We start from the raw sequence: 16,129 nt of genomic DNA on the forward strand, positions 1-16,129 counted from the left end.
CAAAGCACATTTAAATCAAATATTAATCACATCAAATATGCATTCCATATTCATCACATATGTACATAACATAAATACCAGGTCTTCATGACACACACCAGGTCTTCATGACACACACAGTATACCACATATTTATGACATATACACCAGGTATTCATGACATATACACCAGGTATTCATGACATATACACCAGGTATTCATGACATATACACCAGGTATTCATGACATATACACTTGCATGGAGGTGGCATCTAATAATATCAATCGTATCCATTCATCTTCATATCATATCAGTCATATCAGCTTCTAGGGATGTTGACACCATAATGTAATGAACTTCTGCAATTCTGTGATCCTTTGTGATTCTTTCTGAATTTGAAACATTGTTCAAAATGGATGTGTTTTATTCCCGTCAGGTTTATCACAGTGGAGATGAATATTTTGTGTGTGTATGTATCCTTTTATAGATGGGCATTTTAGGCTTGTATCTGTCCTTTTATAGCTTTTGGTGAAGGTCAACAACCTTTTGCCTCATTTAATTTGTGTTCTCTAGCCTTTCTAATGTTACTGGATGACTTTTGCCTGAGTTTTGCCTGTGTCACTTAATATTTACACAACAGGATGTTGTAACTTAACAGTTCCGAAAAACTCAGATGAACTTTAAACTGTAAAATCTAAACATCAATTCGATTTTTGTTCATAAGATTTCCTAGGGATGCCAGTGTTTGTGGCACAGATGTTTTTGAATTAAATAATTGTTTCTCGATGACTCAAAGATTTTTTTTCACAGATGTTTTTTCCCGTGTTTACCTAGGTTGCCAATCATTTTGGAGGGCAATGTATATGGTCCACACAGCCCTGTTGCCACGTGTCTCCCATACTGATGTAGATGGTGAGGAGGTCTTGACTAGCTACACTGGAGACTGTTTCCGTTCTGACAACCACTAATTATCTTCCTCCATCCAAAGCTAATCTGAGACACAGGTTGTTTACGATTGGTCTTGTCCTCATTGGTTTCTTTGGTCTTCTATCTGTCCCTGGTCCCCCCGCAAGGAGTTGTTTTCTGTCAGAGGAGAGAGAAGAGAGGGAGGGAGAACAGAGGGGGGGGGGGGGGAGAAGAGGGTGAGAAAGGCTTAATAACTGTACAGGGATCCTCTTACTCCCCTGGGGACTACCGCGAGGTATGCAGCCGCTTCCCTTCATGCTCTGCCCTATTTTCTCTCTCTTTATCTCGCTCTCTCTTTCTCACAAACAGACACACACACACTTGCATATCCCTCTAATTGTGTCTGTCTATATCCAGTTCCCACACATAATCCCTCTCTTGGACACATTCATGTGTGCGTACAAACAGTCACACACACTGACTCACACAGTATGTTGCAGACAGTAGGATCCACTGTCCTTCTACCAATCCTGCTTTCTCAGCTTTTACTTCCTCACTTCCCCTTTCAAACGCTTGACTGTATAACGGATGCCCACCTCCTCCAACGGCCTCGTCGGTTATCCTGGGTGTCATAACGGACGCCCACCTCCTCCGACGGCCTCGTCGGTTATCCTGGGTGTCATAACGGACGCCCACCTCCTCCGACGGCCTCGTCGGTTATCCTGGGTCTCATAACGGACGCCCACCTCCTCCGACGGCCTCGTCACATTCCCTGGGTCTCATAACGGACGCCCACCTCCTCTGACGGCCTCAATGCTTTACCTGGGTCTCATTCTAATTGAGCCTTTTCACTATTTAGGAAGGAAACCGAGGCCTCTGTCCTCCCCAGTCTGTTTTGTGTGGACATGCCGGGACGAAAGTCCTGGGAGATGTATGTATACTCTACTAAGGCTCCCTCTCTGGAAGCTTTCTAATGAGCCGATGGGCTACGGTGTCTTTTCCCTGAACTAAAACCTCAGGGGGACTGAGAAGTGTTCCCATCCTAGATCAGTGTGTTCCTCAACTGTGTTCTACTGGCGGACATTTTGGGTGTTAGCTGTGCGTCTTTAGTTGTGTTTTTGGTGTGTACGCGATTGTTTTTTGTCTGCGCCCGTGCCAGTGTGACGTGACCACTCATGTCCGACTTCAACGCCAAAGGGCCCCTCAGCCAGCCGAACAGTCCCGTCTGTCACCCGGGGGTCAAATGGTGCAAGCACAAGGTCACGTCTGGCAGGCAGACAGGTCAACAGGGCCCAGAGGGGTTCTATGAAATATGAGAGCCCTCAGGCCCTCTCCATCACCCCCCCCAACCTTCCTTTCACCGTGCAAACTTTCACCCCCCTTCCAGGTCACGTGATCCGCACTCTGGAAATAAGCAGCTATGCTCTTGAAGAACGAATGTGTGGAAATGGCCCATTGAAACGTTCCTCGCCCCTCCTCCTTATAAGTTCGCATTGACTTATTGCCTCCTCAAACTCACTTTAGACACTTTCAGTACAGTCCCGCTCACTCAAAACCCACTCATTTTCCATGTGGACTAGCTAATGTTATTCTGATCTCATTCGGTCAGTCTTGCTGAACTTTTTAGAGGCAGGATTCTACACACTGCCCCTTTAACATTATCCTGTCAGAGTTGTGGGTCGTGCCTTTCATGTGTCTGAAACATATATGCCAGATGACCCCAATTATGCCTTTCAAAATAGAGTAGAAAGCAATGAGGAGTAAGCCCTATTCAGAGGGAGGACATTGTTTTTTTACAACATTAGCAATAACATAATCCCTGGCCATGCTTTGGCAATGCATCCGAGGCCCCTGTTTTGCAAGACCCCCATGAAAACAGCTGTGAAACATGACTGAGCAAAACGCTAGGGACATCAGTTAGTCTTACAGAATGAAAGAGGGAAAAACTGAGACGAGCAAAAGAAATCCCTCCCTTGTGATCCGCCAGGCTGATTGAGTCTGTATTTCAAGATTTTATCATAGCAAATGTCAGTTTTACTGGCAGTACGCTCCATTTTGGATCCAGGTCAAGAGGTACTTTGGAACTGTTCATAATAGCCCTGTCACTTCGTGGGTAACTGTGCCCTGTGGCATTAAGCTGTGGTCAGAGAAGCTAGCGATGCTAAGCCAGCTTGTGGTGAGGGAAGCTAGCAAAAGCTGCTCCTTAGTAAAGCAGGTCCCCTTTTACTTGTATGCAGCTTCCCCGGACGTGTTGATATGTGTATGCTGACATGGTTTCATTCAGTGTAGGCTCAACACGTCTTGTTTCACCATCAGGGTCCCACCCGTAGACGGAAACGTGCTGTGTTCTGGTGGCACAGCCACGAGGGGGGGCAGAGGTCTCCCTGAGATCGGGCATTCAAGGCAGTTTGTCCGAAAGCAGGTCAGGCAGACCCCCAGGGAGCAGGAGGCTAGCGTGTGGCCGGGACATTGAGTGAGAAGGGAGGAGAGAGAGGAGTGATGGGGGAGAGAGAGGGAGGTGTGAAGAGAACCTGAGAGGGTGGAGGATGGGGAGAGTGGACTTGGAAGGTGAGAAGATAGAGTGTATTGTGAAGTCAGTGGGATGGAAGTGTTAACTCTTATTTCCTGTGTTGTTGTTTCTTCCTCTCTGGATTTTCTTTTTCCTAACCTTGGAGGCATTTTGGTATGTACTCCATGCAGCACTCTAACCCCCCCCCCATCTTTTTATCCACCTACAGCATTTCTCTTCCCGTGGCTTTCTCCTCCCTCATCTCCAGGCCTGCTTCCTCTGTCTGTATCTCAGTCTGTCTCTCTGTCAGGCAGTCTGTATGCCTACCTGCCCAAAATATCTCTTTTAGCTGGAAGCACTGAAACCTCAACCGTCACTCGCTTCCTGTGTGTCTCAGGGTGTGTGTACGTGTATGTGCCAGGGTGTGTGTGTGTATGTGTGTATCTCAGTGTGCGTGTGTGGTTGTTGGTGCTTGTGTGTATCTCAGTGTACGTGCGTGCGTGCATGCCAGGCTTCATGCGTGTTTGTGTGTCTCAGGGTATGTACGTGCGTGCGTATGTGCCAGACCTCAGTGTGCGTGCGTGCTTTGGTCAGCGTGTGACATTCTCTCCCCTGTCTGTGTGCACTGGTGTGCTTTCAGTGTCTATAAAATGTTCAGTGGGTCTGAGACTGATCCGTCACAGGTGAACCTTGAAAATCATGTGGTGATTGACCTGTGAGAAAAACAAAGTAACTGCCTGAGCACATCCTCCAGTCAGCTTTGATGACAGTGCCCCCCCCCCCACACACACACACACACAGGTCTGGCCACCTGCACTCCCATCATCTGGCTGTGAGAGTCGTTCCTCCCCGATGAATTCATAGATTCTCTTTGTCTCTGTTCGTTGCTCAGTTGAACTGCAGGTCTATGCATAACTGGTCAAATGCTCAATTACTTTCTGTGACCATATGTGGCAAGGGAAGCGATCTGACCTGGAAAAAAAGAGGCCTGCCCCTGTCTCTGTAGGCCAAATGTCACCTTTTAAAAATGCAATAGCTACTGACATCTGAGAAATCCTGATTGGTCTGATGCATCTGAACAAATCCTGCTTGTTACCTCAAGCAAACCGTATTGTAATGACAGATCTACTATTGTTTATGTGACCTGTTACTGAGGGAGGTCTAAGCCAGACCTTTGTGTTGTGGTGCTGATTTCTTCCCTTTCTCCTCAGTTTGTTTCTCTTATTTGTGCTATTTACAGCGGTTGACGACGCTAGGGAAGTGCCTTGGCAGAGCAGCCAGTGAATACAATGTTTTCTCCTGTTAGTCTTTTTTCCCTCCCTCTTGTTCTTATGGTGCAACTCAGTCGAAATCTGTAAATAGGAAAAATAGCGGATGGCCAAAGGTATTTTTGTCATGCTTTGGCTCACACACACACACACACACACACACACACACACACACACACACACACACACACACACACACTAAAGTGATAGAGGTGTTATGGAATTCTCCCTGAGCCCCAGTGTTATTGTTGGCACCCATCTGAAACTGAAGGAAAGGTGTACAGAGCTCGCTGAAATGAGAGGGGGGTGGACTGCCAAAGGAATTTATGGTATGTCAGGAGATAGGGGAGAAGGTGGCAGAGGCGGGACTAAAGATTGAGATGGGGTAGAAAGGGAGGAGGAGAAACAGATTGAGATGGGGTAGAAAGGGAGGAGGAGAAACAGAGTGAGATGGGGTAGAAAGGGAGGAGGAGAAACAGAGTGAGATGGGGTAGAAAGGGAGGAGGAGAAACAGAGTGAGATGGGGTAGGAAGGGAGGAGAAACAGAGTGAGATGGGGTAGAAAGGGAGGAGGAGAAACAGAGAGATGGGGTAGGAAGGGAGGAGAAACAGAGTGAGATGGGGTAGGAAGGGAGGAGAAACAGAGTGAGATGGGGTAGAAAGGGAGGAGAAACAGAGTGAGATGGGGTAGAAAGGGAGGAGGAGAAACAGAGTGAGATGGGGTAGAAAGGGAGGAGGAGAAACAGAGTGAGATGGGGTAGAAAGGGAGGAGGAGAAACAGAGTGAGATGGGGTAGGAAGGGAGGAGAAACAGAGTGAGATGGGGTAGAAAGGGAGGAGGAGAAACAGAGAGATGGGGTAGGAAGGGAGGAGAAACAGAGTGAGATGGGGTAGGAAGGGAGGAGAAACAGAGTGAGATGGGGTAGAAAGGGAGGAGAAACAGAGTGAGATGGGGTAGAAAGGGAGGAGAAACAGAGTGAAAAGGGGAGAAAAGGAAGCGCAGAGAGAACCTTCCTTAACAAAGTGCTCATCTCCAGAGAAATTGACTTGGCAAAGATCCTTTTAAGCCAGCTGGTTTTGGAGTTCTGTTCACAAACCCACAAAGACCCCTCAGAAACACTGTTCGACCAAACCTGTTTGACACAGCAGAAGGATATAACCAGAAAACAAAACTAAATGGAATGCTACCGAAGCCCAAAACAGAGTACACATCTGCAGAATACATGGCCACGGTGAGTATGGCCTTGCTATTGAGAGAGACCACCACAGGCAGACATGGCCCTCAAGAGAAGACAAGCTGTGTACACGACCCACAGAATGAGGTGGAAAAAGAGCTGTACTTTCATAATCTCCTACAAAATGTATGACCTCATTAGAGGCACATATTTCCCACAGATCATACAGGCCCACAAAGAGTTTGAAAACATTGATAAGCTCCTTTATCGTTTAGGGAAAATGCCAAAATCTACAATCACAGCAAAATGATTTGTAACCCGTTGCCATGAGGAAATGGTCAGCAGTGGACCACAGACAGTATTGTGAACCCAACCCATGTTCTATATGTTCTATATTTAGTTTTCCTTGTAACTATCTGCACATTTTTACAACACTGTACATAAACCTATAACACAACTCTCAAAATGCCTTTATCCTTTTAAACTTGTAATCTTTTAACTTTTTAGACATTTAGTTCACTGTTTTGATTTATCTATCTTTCCCACTTGCTTTGGTAATGTAAACAAATGTTTCCCATTCTAACTTCACTGGCTCATGTTAATTGCTGGGGATTCATGGTTTTATTTCAGAGACTGGTGTATGCAATATGAAATAGGCGGGCCAGTGGATCAGTTATACCCAAATAACTGAACAATATCAGAGTTATTCCCATATTTTACATACAATGTTTTAATATGTTACATATAATGGCGCAAAAAATGCAGATTTCCATGGTAGTAAATCCCACCAATGATCGGAATACACTGAGGGAAAGGCAAGATACTCAGCGTTCAGCAGACACCCGGTTTTCCTGGATAGAGGCTACCGTCCTTATATCAGGCTTAAACCATTTAACTAATATTGAGAGACAGGTGGGAGACAGGAAGAGAGAGAGGCTAGATGGAGAGACCGGGAAAGAGAGGCATGGTGAGAGACCGGAATGTGAGTAATGAAGGAGGAGAGACAGAGAATAATGACAATTCCTGACAAATACTACTGGGATTTTTCACACCTTAGTCAAATGACTGAGCACTAACTAGCGGGTTAGGGTAAAAAAACAAACCGGTATTTGGTTGGTTTAATGACATTTTATTTTCAGAGTGACGTACAGGATCAGGTACGGTCACTTGCCTGGCTCAGGACATAACAGATTGCCGTTTTGATTCCCAGGTGAACAAAGCTTCAGTTGGCGACCGAGTGGCAATTTAGTCCTTTGGTAAATCTAGAGCATTGACTCCCGCTCCGGGGCAAACTCTGCCCCAGCCATAATACTCAAGCAAACCAGCAGAACTTTGGGTGTGTTGAAAAATGACCGCAAAGTTGAAAGGTTAAACAATTGTGAAACCAAGCTCATTGGTTGTGGACACTGTGTACTACAATGTGATCCAGTCACTCTGGAACACACCCTGCGGAAACCACTGTGCTCAGACTCATCTGTTTGTTGATGTGTGTGTATGTGTGTGTGTGTGTGTTTGTGCGTGTGTGTGCGCGCACATGCTCGGGGTCTGCCTCTTGCATTCCTCCACTTGACGTAAGTCCCTCTTACGAGAAGTGGAGGAGAAAACATGATAAACTGCGATTACTCAAGATTAGTGTTTCTCATTGCACATCCTGCAGGCAAGTTCCCCCTTTCACGTGGCGTTTCAGAGGGGCGTGAACAAGTCATTTCAGATCATTTCTCGTGTGACTGAGCTGTTTGTTAATTGCAGCGGTAGTTCATAATTTGCATCTAATAAGCCACTAAACAACCGTTGTTGAAGCTCACTGCTTCCCTGTGGATAGTTATTGGGCAGTTTGGCTCCCTAGTGGGCTGTGATAGGCTGCAATAATGCCTGAGTGATCCCTGATTGGTTGCAATTGCTCCTAGTTAGTAAAAACGTGGTAAAACATTTTCTTTGGAACTCTTTAATGGAGCTATTATCTTTTCTTTGCTGTGACGAGCGCAGCTTAATATTGCTGTCAGAATGGCGTGTGTGTGTGTGTGTGTGTGTGTGTGTGTGTGTGTGTGTTCCTATGGAGCAGTGTGTAGGTCAGTGGCCAACTTTGCCCTCTACTCAGCAGGCCACCTTTCTGGCGCTCAGTGATTGTACTATGGGGAATTCTAGGGGGGGGGGGGGGGGTTCACTGATAATCTGCTTTAGATGACTGGATCCCTCCTCACTACCACAGGTCCATCTGTGTGTCTGTCACTCTCTCACTCCCTCTGTTTGTCTTTCTCTGTCACTCTCTCTCACTCCCTCTGTTTGTCTTTCTCTGTCAGTCTCTCTCACTCCCTCTGTTTGTCTTTCTCTGTCACTCTCTCTCACTCCCTCTGTTTGTCTTTCTCTGTCACTCTCTCTCACTCCCTCTGTTTGTCTTTCTCTGTCACTCTCTCTCACTCCCTCTGTTTGTCTTTCTCTGTCACTATCAAAACAATTGAGAAATGAACAAATAATTGAATATAACACGTTAACAAAACTTTTTAATATATGTTTTTATTTTTTTTTACATTAAACAAGTTTTAAAAGAATGAAGTCCCCTGAGTGTTATACAATCTATACATTATGTAAAGATTCATATAGTCACTGATAAGAATGGCAAGGTCCGACATTTCAGTGTGGTTTTTGAGGCACTGACTCTTCTTTCCTCATGGCAGCTGGTCACAAATCCAGCTGCTGTGATTGCACATTGTTCCACTTCGCCTAACAAATATGGTAATTTTTCATCTGAAATTCTTTGTGTGATCTGTGGGAATATTTGGCTCTGATGTGATCATACATTTTGCAAGTGGTCAGGAAGTGCAGCTCTGATTCCACCTCATTGTGTGTGCAGTGTACACATTGTCTTCTCTCAGGAGCCTATGGCGTCCTTTCTCCTTAGCAAGGCCATGCTCACTGAGTCTGTTCATGTCTCTGTCCCACTGTCTGCCTCTGTCTCACTCCCTCTGTCATACTGTCTCTCTCTGTCTCTCTCTACCTTTCATTGTCACAGTGTCTGTCTCTTTCTGTCACCCTCTGTCATTCTGTCTGTCTCTCCATCTCCCCCTCTTTCTCACTTTCTCCTTCTCCATCGATCCTTTTGGTGCTCTCACTTCTTTCTCTCCTGCTTCGTCACTCGTCTCCCTCTGTTTGGATTCATTTAACATCTGTTTTGCTTTCTCCTGATTTCTCCAGGGACTAAGATGTGACATTGTGCAGCAAATATGTCACATTTTATATCTTCACATAATACATATTGAATTTCCTCCTTTGTGAGGAAATTTGTTTTCATTATTTCTTGGAAAGATATTGCAGTTCACTATTTGCAGTCGAAAAACATTTGTGTCAGTTCCGTACCTGTCCCTAACCCCAAGCAGCATTTCCTGTGCATGATGCATTCGTGTTAGAGTTCGCTAATTATTTATGTGTCAGCAAGTGTGCTAATTATTTATGTCAGAATGTGTGCTAATTATTTATATGTCAGAAAGTTTGCAAATTATTTATGTGAACCACATGTCACTAGTTACCTGCCCAATTACCTACTGCAGTTCCACTGACTCTTTCATTATGGTCATCTTGTTTCAGTGTGTCCCGGTCATTCATTCCTTCCTGAATCGCTGATGAGCCTGCATTACATCTGTGTTGTGTCCTTATGGCTAAGCTAACCTACTCTCCCTGTGTGTGTCTCTCTCTCGCCTCTTCAGCCATAGAGACCCAGAGTACCAGCTCTGAGGAGATCGTCCCCAGCCCCCCCTCGCCACCCCCTCCCCCGCGGGTATACAAGCCCTGCTTCGTGTGTGCGGACAAGTCCTCAGGGTACCACTATGGAGTCAGCGCTTGTGAAGGCTGCAAGGTAAGACACCTGGCCATTGGTCTACCTCTCTGCCCATCTCCCCCTTTCGCTCTCCCTGTCTGTCTCTCTGTTTGTCTCTCTCCTTTCTCTCCGTTTGTCTCTCTCTCTCTCTCTGTTTTGTACCCCTGGTCATGGGAAACCTGAGTCGCCGGCATTCTATCCACTCTCAATGTCAGTCAGGCTCCACATCATTAACCACTGTGTATACTGCCCCCTCTGGTAACACAGCAAATCACCCCTGTGGCTACCAGATTGAGCTGTGGCTCTCTATATAAAGTCACCTTTAATATTTGACGGATTACAGCATCTAAACATGTGGGCCGATTGGACTGGTGTGAAGCACATGGGTTTTTTGCAGTACCAGCACGACTAGAGTGCGTTTGTTGGTTACCTCGGGCCTGCTGTCATCAAACCAAAAACACACCCGCTCCCCCATGCCTAGCCTTCTTTTATCTCTTCATTAAATGTGCATGTTTTCTCTCTGGGGTCCTGGGAGGACATATCTGTGGCCTGTTGTTCTGTTTTTAGCTAAAGGCACCAGGCTCTCTCCCGCACGTGGTCTTTCCCGTATGTGGTCTCCCCCGTAAGTCCCATATGTGGTCTCCCGCTTTAAGGTTAAGTAGATCCCTTGCTCCATGTCAACTCAGGGTCAGTCTTAGTCTCCCAGAGGTCAGCCGGTGGGCAGGAAGAGATCAAGGACAGGGATCACAAATGACCTCACCAAGCACTGTTAGGGTGATTTCTATCTTGCCCGTCTCCACCTTTCCTATTCTGTCTCTTTTTGTCTCTCTTTTTTTCTCTTTTTGTCTCTCTTTCTGTCACTCACCGACAGTCTCCCTCTCTCTCTTTGTTTTTCTGTCATCCCTTCTTTATTTATAGGGCTTAAATCAATGCCTTCTACAGTACATTAGAACTGTGTGTATGTGTGTGTGTGGGCTGTTTGTTTGTTTGTGTGTATGTGGGCTGTTTGTGAGCGCCTTAATGCCAAATGAACTGTGACACTGAGTCTCCTTTCTCCTCTGAACCTGCATCCACTGGAGTTGTGGACTCCTAGCCTCATCAGTGACATTACTCACTGTCTCACTATCACTGTAATAACATGTATTTAGTTAGGCTATGTGATTATAGTTCCAGAGGTGTTTGGTCAGACTCCTGTAGTTTTTTAGTTGTGGCTGTAGATCCAGAGCTCCTGACCTTACTCATGTTGTTCTTTAGTTGTGGTTGTAGTTCCAGAGCTCCTGACCTTACTCATGTTGTTCTTTAGTTGTGGTTGTAGTTCCAGAGCTCCTGACCTTACTCATGTTGTTCTTTAGTTGTGGTTGTAGTTCCAGAGCTCCTGACCTTACTCATGTTGTTCTTTAGTTGTGGTTGTAGTTCCAGAGCTCCTGACCTTACTCATGTTGTTCTTTAGTTGTGGTTGTAGTTCCAGAGCTCCTGACCTTACTCATGTTGTTCTTTAGTTGTGGTTGTAGTTCCAGAGCTCCTGACCTTACTCATGTTGTTCTTTAGTTGTGGTTGTAGTTCCAGAGCTCCTGACCTTACTCATGTTGTTCTTCAGTTGTGGTTGTAGTTCCAGAGCTCCTGACCTTACTCATGTTGTTCTTTAGTTGTGGTTGTAGTTTCTGAGCTGTAGACCTCTCTCTCACCACAGTACCAGTCCTCTCCTGCCAGAACATTCTTCACACCTTGTGATTACGGAGCTTCAGTCCAATGGATTTCAGGCCACTAACAGCTGTAGCTGTCAAAAGACAAGAGGCTGTTTTGGCTTGCTGTTTAGTTGATGCATGTGTGTGAGCGTTTGACAGTTCTCTCTCTTCTATATGTTCTCCCTCTCCGGTACCTTCTTTCTCCTCTTTTTTCTATCCTTTTCTCTTTTCTATACCTTCTCTCTAGGGCTGCACAATTAATTGAAATATAATTGAAATTGCGATACTGATGCAAAATCCAAATCGACAACGTATGTGAATGATATGCGCTTCACACGAGGCAATGGGTATCATATTTCTGTTATTGTTTTTCTCGCGAGTACTGTAGATTTTTTTGTAGACTACTGAAATACGTGGACTAATTTTGTTTAAATACTTGGTTTTTCACTGTTAGAGCTAACACTGAAACTGCTAACGAAGATGTCTGCTTCAAATTAGCGAGTGGCACCAATATATTGCCCCACATACACAACAGCATGGTTATTAAAAGTTTCAGCTTCAATGTTGGTGCCTACAAACATACCTAATATGGGAGAAAATATACTTCAAGGTTTGAGAAATGTTGCCCGCTATAGCAACAGCACAAACATAGCATTGGTCATCGTTGCAAATGCCATTGCATGAAATGAACAGTTAAACTAATAGTTCGACACAGGCTGCACCTTCGCATTGGTCATCATCATCATCTTCTGCTTATCCGGGGCTGGGTTGCGGGGCCAGCAGTCTAAGCAGAGATGCCCAGACTTCCCTCTCCCTAGACACTTCCTCCAGCTCTTCCCGGGGGACACCGAGGCGTTCCCAGGCCAGCCGGGAGACATAGTCCCTCCAGCGTGTCCTAGGTCTTCCCCGGGGTCTCCTCCCGGTGGGACGGGACCGGAACACCTTCCCAGGAAGGCGTTCCGGAGGCATCTGAAACAGATGCCCAAGCCACCTCAGCTGACCCCTCTCGATGTGGAGGAGCAGCGGCTCTACTCTGAGCTCCTCCCGGTTGACCAAGCTTCTCACCCTATCTCTAAGGGATCGCCCAGCCACCCTGCGGAGAAAGATCATTTCGGCCGCCTGTATCCGGGATCTTGTCCTTTCGGTCATCACCCAAAGCTCATGACCATAGGTGAGAGTAGGAACGTAGATTGACCGGTAAATCGAGAGCTTCGCCTTGCGGCTCAGCTCTTTCTTTACCACGACAGACCGAAACATCAACTGCATTACTGCAGAAGCTGCACCGATCCGTTTGTCAATCTCCCGTTCCATCCTTCCCTCACTCGTGAACAAGACCCCTAGATACTTAAACTCCTCCACTTGAGGCAGGCACTCTCCACCAACCTGAAGTGTGCAAGCCACCCTTTTCCGATTGAGGACCATTGCCTCGGATTTGGAGGTACTGATTCTCATCCCCACTGCTTCACACTCGGCTGCAAACCGTCCCAGTGCATGCTGAAGGTCCTGGTTTGAAGGGGCCAACACGACAACATAATCTGCAAAGAGCAGAGACGAAATCGTGTGGTCCCCAAACCTGACACCCTCCGGCCCCTGGCTGAGCCTAGAAATTCTGTCCATAAAAATTACGAACAGAACCGGCGACAAAGGGCAGCACTGCCGGAGTCCAACATGCACTGGGAACAAGTCTGACTTACTGTCGGCAATGCGGATCAAGCTCCTGCTTCGGTCGTACAGGGACCTGACAGCCCTTAGCAAAGGACCCAGGACCCCATATTCCCGAAGCACTCTCCACAGGATGCCGCAAGGGACACAGTTGAATGCCTTCTCCAAATCCACAAAACACATGTGGATTGGTTGAGCAAACTCCCATGAACCCTCCAACACCCCGTAGAGGGTATAGAGCTGGTCCAGTGTTCCACGGCCCGGACAAAACCACACTGTTCCTCCTGAATCCGAGGTTCTACTATCGGCCGTATTCTCCTCTCCAGAACCCTGGCATAGACTTTCCCGGGGAGGCTGAGAAGTGTCATCCCCCTATAGTTGGAACACACCCTCCGGTCCCCCTTCTTAAAAAGAGGGACCACCACCCCGGTCTGCCATCCCAGAGGCACTGTCCCCAACCGCCACACGATGTTGCACAGGCATGTCAACCAAGACAGCCCCAAAACATCCAGAGACTTGAGGTACTCAGGGCGGATCTCATCCACCCCCGGTGCCTTGCCACCAAGGAGTTTCTTGACTACCTCTGTGACTTCAGCCCGGGTGATGGACGAGTCCACCTCTGAGCCCTCATCCTCTGCTTCCTCAAGAAGACGTGAAGGCGGGATTGAGGAGATCCTCGAAGTACTCCTTCCACCGCCCGACGACATCCCCATTTGAGGTCAACCGCTGCCCACCTCTACTGTAAACAGCGTTGGTAGGGCACTGTTTCCCTCTCCTGAAGCGCCGGACGGTTTGCCAGAATCTCTTCGAGGCCAGCCGATAGTCCTTCTCCATGGCCTCACCGAACTCCTCCCAGGCCCAAGTTTTTGCCTCCACAACCAACTGGGCTGCAGTCCGCTTGGCCTGCCGGTACCTGTCCACTGCCTCAGGAGTCCCACAAGCCACCCAGGCCTGATAGGACTCCTTCTTCACCTTGACAGCATCCCTTACTTCCGGTGTCCAACACTGGGTTCGGGGATTGCCGCCTCGACAGGCACCGGAGACCTTACGGCCACAGCTCCGAGCGGCCGCTTCGACAATGGCGTTGGAGAACATGGTCCACTCTGGCTCAATATCTCCAGCCTCCCTCGGGATCCAGTCGAAGCTCTGCCGGAGGTGGGAGTTAAAGATCCTTACAGTACGCTTGGGCCTGCCGAGTCTGTCCAGCTTCCTCCCCCGCCATCGGATCCAACTCACCAACAGGTGGTGATCAGTTGACAGCTCCGCCCCTCTCTTCTCCCGTGTGTCCAAGACATACGGCCGCAGTTCAGATGAAACTACAACAAAGTCGATCATCGACCCGTGGCCTAGGGTGTCCTGGTGCCACGTGCACTGATGGACACCCTTATGCTTGAACATGGTGTTCGTTATGGACAAACTGTGACTAGCACAGAAGTCCAATAACTGAACACCACTCCGGGTCAGATCCAGGGGGGCCGTTCCTCCCAATCACGCCCCTCCAGGTGTCACTGTTGTTGCCCTTCGCATTGGTAATAATTTAAAATTAGAATACTTTAACTAGATTTGTATTCAGTTTAGTAGCACAATGTGTAGGCTATGATCTCTATTAAGTGAGATTATGTACACTGTTTACAAGTTTGAAAATCGCGAATCATAACAGTAATTGCAATATTTGTCAAAGAAATTCGCGAGTCAATATTTATCCTAATCGTGCAGAACCTACTTCTCTCTTTTCTATACAGCTCCGAAAAAAATTGAGACCACTAGACATTTTTCTTCCCTTTCCAAAAAAGTTGAAAAGGATGGTTTTGAGTAAGGAACCGAAGCGTTCAATTTGCAGTGGTCTCTTAATTTTAACCCTTCAGTTCCTCACTCAAAACCTTCCTTCCATATCCTATACCTTCTTTTTCTCTTTTCTATACCTTCCCGCTCTTCAATTCCTATTTTTCACATCTTCAAATGCTTCGGCTTAAAGGGATAGTGCTTATTTTCAGACCTGCCTGGCTGAAGTAGTCCATCCCCTCTGTTCTCCAAGGCAAGGCCTCCAGTGAAAGACCAGAGAACCAGATTGAGGCCGCAGAAATTCCCAATGGAGGTGCCAAGTCACATATCTCACCTTGTTTCGCCACCTTTGCTTCATAATGTATTGCATATCTGAGGGATGAAAGAACGTAATCTAGTGCTAGATGAGGTTCTAGATATCTGAAGCTCAACAAGTATGCATAGAGTATCAAGGCACTACCGGTGAACTAGGAATTAACCAATAAGACATTTCTTGGCTGATACTGTTAGCCGATATTCATATAACAAAATTGGGAGATTTCGATACCAATGCTTTGTCATGCTACCTGTGTACCCTGGCATAAAATAAATGAGTGAATGTAAACCACATGGTTACAGAAAAATAAGAATGTTAATGAAAATGACGCAGATCAGCACCTGCGTGAAAATACAACTATTCAGAAATAGTTAGCCCCACAATCATTATTATTTTTATTTTTTTTGCATCCAAACGTCCGACACCGGTTTCTCACCCAGTTAGAACATCTGCAAACACCTTCCTAGTTTAGCTCCTAGCTACATTCTAGTTTTCTGTGGATTCCTGCCAAGAAAGGACCAATATTAAAAACATTTGCCTTTTCAATCAGTGGGTCTGCAAATGTGACACAATGTACTATGCCAGTAAAAGGGTCAGTAAAAGGACTTGACTGGACTGGAGAAATGTTCCTTGTCTCTTTGCCAGTGCAGTTGCCAAACTGGCAAAGAGATTTCTCATGGCATGTGAGAGAGGAACCATCCGGCACATTGGCAGGGCCCATTTCATAACATTACTTCCTTCTGATGAGTAGGTCTACATTTAGTATGTTCACTATGTGACTACAGCACAGTAGAATGCTGCTAGATTCATGACCTGTACCAACCGTGTTAATTGGCTGTATTCAGTTACATTCTCCCCTTTACTATTAACCACTAACCAGAGGAAAGGCTGGTATCAAGAAATTACCCTTTTGTTTTTAATCTCTGCTGTGTCCCTGTTGGTCAGTCACATATTCTCTTAAAACCGACCACACTACAAGCTGAAGGCTTCAGATGTCTAACCCTGAAAGAAATCGTCCAGAGCCTCCGTCCGCACA

General features: G+C 46.5%; 1 protein-coding gene across 3 annotated transcripts in view; it reads left to right on the plus strand.

Moving 5' to 3' along the window:
- The window catches only part of rarab (retinoic acid receptor, alpha b), an 89,183-nt gene that overhangs the window by 60,080 nt on the left and 12,974 nt on the right, over window positions 1–16,129 (plus strand). For all 3 annotated transcript variants that reach the window (XM_034295042.1, XM_034295043.1, XM_034295041.1), the window contains one exon: window positions 9,539–9,687. In XM_034295042.1, the coding sequence (XP_034150933.1) occupies window positions 9,539–9,687 (149 nt within the window). The remainder of the gene's footprint in view (window positions 1–9,538; window positions 9,688–16,129) is intronic.

The sequence above is a fragment of the Esox lucius genome, chromosome 11 (genome assembly GCF_011004845.1).
Source record: "Esox lucius isolate fEsoLuc1 chromosome 11, fEsoLuc1.pri, whole genome shotgun sequence".
Taxonomy (NCBI): Eukaryota; Metazoa; Chordata; class Actinopteri; order Esociformes; family Esocidae; genus Esox; species Esox lucius.